The sequence below is a fragment of the Oenanthe melanoleuca genome, unplaced genomic scaffold (assembly GCF_029582105.1).
Source record: "Oenanthe melanoleuca isolate GR-GAL-2019-014 unplaced genomic scaffold, OMel1.0 S011, whole genome shotgun sequence".
NCBI lineage: Eukaryota > Metazoa > Chordata > Aves > Passeriformes > Muscicapidae > Oenanthe > Oenanthe melanoleuca.
In genome coordinates this window covers 145371-149736 of record NW_026612660.1, presented here as the reverse complement: position 1 = coordinate 149736, position 4366 = coordinate 145371, and the positions used below count along the sequence as shown (strand labels likewise).

Sequence of the window (4366 nt, the reverse complement as noted above, 5' to 3'; positions counted from 1 at the left end):
AAACGTGACCCAATCGAATTCTGACAGGTCGTCCGTGTGGCAATCCAAGGGGATGGGATACATGACCAGGTGGAGATGCAGCAGCTCCAAGGTTTTCTGGAGCAGATCCTTGATTGCAGCCTTGGACAGGGGATTGTCATAGAGTCCAAGGAAGCGCAGGCGGGAGCAGCGCAGGAGTGTCGGGAGCAGCGCGGCCAGGTGGGAGTCGGCCACGTGGCAATCTGTGAGATCCAGGTGCAGCAGCGAGACCGAGGTTTTCTCCAGGAGCAGCCGGAGTGGCTCCAGGAGACCTTGGGAGATGTTGTTGCCACTCAGATCCAAACTTTTGAGGGCCGGAGGGTGGATGCTTTGGGAGAGGAAGACGAGGTCAGCAGGAACGAGGTAGCAAAAGCTCAACTCCAAGCTTTCCAATGGAGTCTGGAGGTCACTGGCAGGAGGGGAAATGGAGAGGTGAGACCCAAAGGAGGATTGGTGGGAGCTGGAAATGTCAGGATTCCTGGGGGAAACATGGGGAATGAGAGCTAGGATTGGATCCCTGGAATTGTGGGATTGTGGGATAGGTGAGGTTGGGAAAGAGCTCCATGATCAACCCTTGAAAACCCTGAGATTTTGATTTGATGGGGTCATGGAATCATGGAATAATGACATCACTGAGGCTGGGCAACATTTCCAAGTTCAAGCTTTGAGAATCCTGGGATTATGGGATCATAGAGCCAGGGACTTTTTGAATTGTGGAGTTGCGGGGTCTTGGGATTACAGAATTATGGAACTTTGGGATTACGCAGTTAGCGGGTCACAGAGCGATCGAAGTTGGAAGAGGCTTCAGGATCATCAAGTCCAACCATTGGGAATCCTTTAATCAAGGAATTATGGGATCATGGAAACATGGACTCCTGGACTGTTGGCATAATAGGATCATGAATACCAGGGATCACTTAGGTTGGAAAAGATCTCAGGGACCATCAAACCCAGATTTGGGGTATTCTGGAACTAAGGATTTGGATCATGGAATCACGGGACTATTGGGATAATGAAATCCTGGAATCATGGGGTCACTAAGACTGGAGAAGATCTCCAAGAACCTGAAGTTCTGCCTTTGGGAATTCTGGAATTGCAGCATTTTGGGATCATGGAATTATGGAATGATGGAATCATTGATTCAGGACTTATTGTGATAACGGAATCACAGGATCATGGGAACATTGGGATAATGAATTCCTGGAATCAATGGATCCTTCAAGCTGGAAAAGATCCTCAAAGTCCACTGAATCCTAAATTGGGGAATCCTGGAAACACGGAATTTTGGGATCATGAGTTTATGGGATAATGGAAACCTTGAGTCATGAATTACTGAGATCATGGCATCATGGGAATATTGGAATAACAAAATCCTGGAATCATGAGATCACTAAGGTCTGAAAAGACCTCCCAGATCCTGATGTTCAGCTTTTCAGAATCCTGGAATCACAGAATTCTGTCATCATGGAATTTTGGGACAATGGAGTCACAAACTTTTGGGATAATGAAATCATGGGAACATCGGGATAATGAAAACTTGGAACCACAAGGTCCCTCAGCTTGGAAAAGACCCCCATGATCCCTTTGCCCAAACTATGGGAATCCCCCTGGAGCGTGAGAAAGCCCCACTCCATGGAGAACTCACCAGAGGATCTGGCTCAGATTCCCGGAGAGCTGGGTGCCTGTCAGATTGAGCTCCTGGAGGCTGGACAGCATTCCCAGTTGCCTGCCCATGTCACGGATTCCGTTGGCTGATTCCAGCGTTAGGTGCAGCCTGCACCTGCCGATGTCCTGCAGCTTCAGGCTGCGCAGCTCCGGGAAGCGCGAGAGGTGCGGCAGGATCATCAAGACATCAGGAAATCCAAAATAGATACAGGACAGACCCACTCTCCGCAGACAAGATGGATCCAGAGATTCCAACAAAGTCACGATCTTGGATGCTGAAATATTCTTTGAATGGAATTCACGGAACGTGAGGCGCAGAGGGCCAGCGGCTCTGGTCTGGAGTGCGTCGTACAGGATCTCGTAGCACTTTTCGCTGACATGAAGGTCGATGAGCACGTCCACGCCGGGGGGCTGCAGTGCTGCCATGGCCGTGGATGCTCCAGAGCATCCTTTGTGCCGCTTGGGTCTGTGCCTCTGGAATTCCTGCTGGTGCTTGGACAGCTCCACACAAGCTGTGGCCAAAGCCTTGGAGCTGGAACAGAACCACGACTCGTCTGGATCATCTGGAACTCCTGTCATGTCCAGCACACGCAGCCGGCACCTGCTGGAAAAAATTGAAGAAACCATCAAAATACCTGCAGGTATTGGAGGTTGTGGCCCTGCTGGAATTCCCAAAACCCACCTGGATTGGCGGCCGGGCTCTTCCAGCTCCTGCCGGAGCTGCCCTACCACAGCCTGGATGACGGCCTTGATGCAGTCTTCGTAGGGATGATTCCCGGGCAGCTCCAGGTTCCCCAAAAGCTGCTGGAAGTGGAGCTCTGGGAAAGGCCAAGTGGCCACCAAATCCTGAAGAACCAGGGGTTTTCCATCCAGGAATGCCACTTGGAAAACAACATGATAGAGATGGGGGGGAAGGGCAGGAAGAGGGCGGTTGTTGACGATGCGGTGGGTGCAGAGGGAAACAAGGGAATCCATGGATTCTGCAGGCCTGTGGGAATTAGTTGAAATGGGGGCTTGCCCTGAGACAGAGAAACTGAGAAGTAAGAATCAAGCATCAAGAAATGCTTTGACTAAAAGGGGGCAGACAGAACTGTGTGTTTACTATAATTTACAGTGCTAACAAGAACAGAAGCACAGCAAGGCTACAAGGTGAGGTCAAGAGCTGGAGTGCACAGACAGGATGCAAGGACAAAGGCACCACAGGATAAGGGAGTACTCAGATCCCTGAAACCAGGAAAACTGGAATCAAAGTCCAGATGATGACCAAAGGACGAAAAAGAGAGCACGGGCAAGGATGCAAGGAGAGAAGTTCATCTGAGAGGAAGACTATTTATTTCATTTCCAAGAGCCTCAGATGAACACCAGAGTAACTAAAAAAGAAAATTGTGGAGCCAGAAAGAGGCGTGGAGCAAATTTTAATATGAAGTGGAGACAGGCAATGAATATTTATTAGGTGTATTCTGTAGTCCCACTTTGAGAAGAATAAAAGCAAAGGCGCAGGTTGCCAAAGGTGTGCATGGTTTTGGAGGAGCTATTCCCCATGCACCTCAACATTGAATTAAATATATACCTGCTCTTATAACTTCTTTTGTGAGTTATAGAGAGTTTTTCCGAGCTTCCAGGATGCGGAACCACCAGGGAAGAATTCCCAGGAAACTCCGAATCCAGGGATATCCCGAAGAAAAGAGAACCTGTGGGAGAAGGTGACGGCAGGTTTCTGAGGGTACCCCCAGCGCAGCTCCCTAAAAAGTGGGTCCCGGAGTACCCCCACTCCTCCAGGGCCACCCGAAAAACCCCGAAGGATGCCAAATCCCTCCGAGAATTTCGAAATTCCCACTGGTATCCCCAAATTATCCCAAAGTCCCCTCAGGGATCCCCAAAACCGTCCCTGCCCCCCCCCCCCCCCAACACGGCGCCCCGCACTCACCGCCCGCCCGCAGCTCGTACGGAAGCTTCGCTTTCGTTTCTGCACTTTGTCGCAACTAATTACTGCGCGAGTCACACTCTGCAGGCGAATTAATTAGACTTTCAACTGCATGTGATAGTTTCATTGGCTCAACAGCGTTGTGGGAAGGCGCTTTGACTTCCGCCTTCCATTGGTTCTTTTCTCTGTCAATCAAAACCCTGCTTTCCTATTGGTTGGCGCCGGGCGGGGGCGAGAGTTTCGCTCTGAGGCGGCTCTGCGGTCCCCACTGAGTCTCCCTCCACGCCCATGCCGATCCCGATCCCTCATCGCTGATTCCGATCCCTGATCCCCGATCCCCGTTCCCGCGGCCATGGAGCGGCAGCAGGAGCTGAAGGTGCTGCTGAAGCGCTGGGAAGCGGAATTCCTGTGGGAACGGCGGCGGAAACCCAGTCAGGGGCTCCTGAGGGGCCGCGGCGGAGATTTGTGAGGGGGGAAATCCCTGAGGGGAATCCCCGGAATTTGGGGGGGCAGGGGCTGGTTTGGGTGTCCCCGAGATGATTTTGGGGTGCTGGGGGGTCTTTGGTGTAGTTTAGGGAGTCCCTGGAATGGCGCACGTTTGGTTTAGGGGGTCCTGGGGTTGGGGGGGTTGGGGTGTCCCTGGAATTTGGGGGGGGCATATTTGGAGGTCACTGGGGTGTTTTAGGGCGTCTGATAAAGTTTGTGGGGTTATTGGTGGATACCTGGCATGAGTTGCGGTGGTTTAGGGGGGTCCTAGGC

The 4366-nt window shown here is 51.7% G+C and overlaps 1 protein-coding gene across 1 annotated transcript; it reads right to left on the bottom strand.

Annotated features, from left to right (window-relative positions):
* Positions 1-3: 3 nt before the first annotated feature.
* Positions 4-3897, bottom strand: LOC130266287 (leucine-rich repeat-containing protein 14-like; the record flags this gene model as incomplete). The annotated part of the gene is made up of 5 exons (XM_056515597.1): positions 3807-3897; positions 3254-3548; positions 2366-2671; positions 1664-2287; positions 4-427 (listed from the first exon to the last, which is right to left on the bottom strand). Coding segments are annotated over exons 1-5 (1740 nt in total), but the record flags the coding sequence as incomplete, so codon positions are not given.
* Positions 3898-4366: the final 469 nt, after the last annotated feature.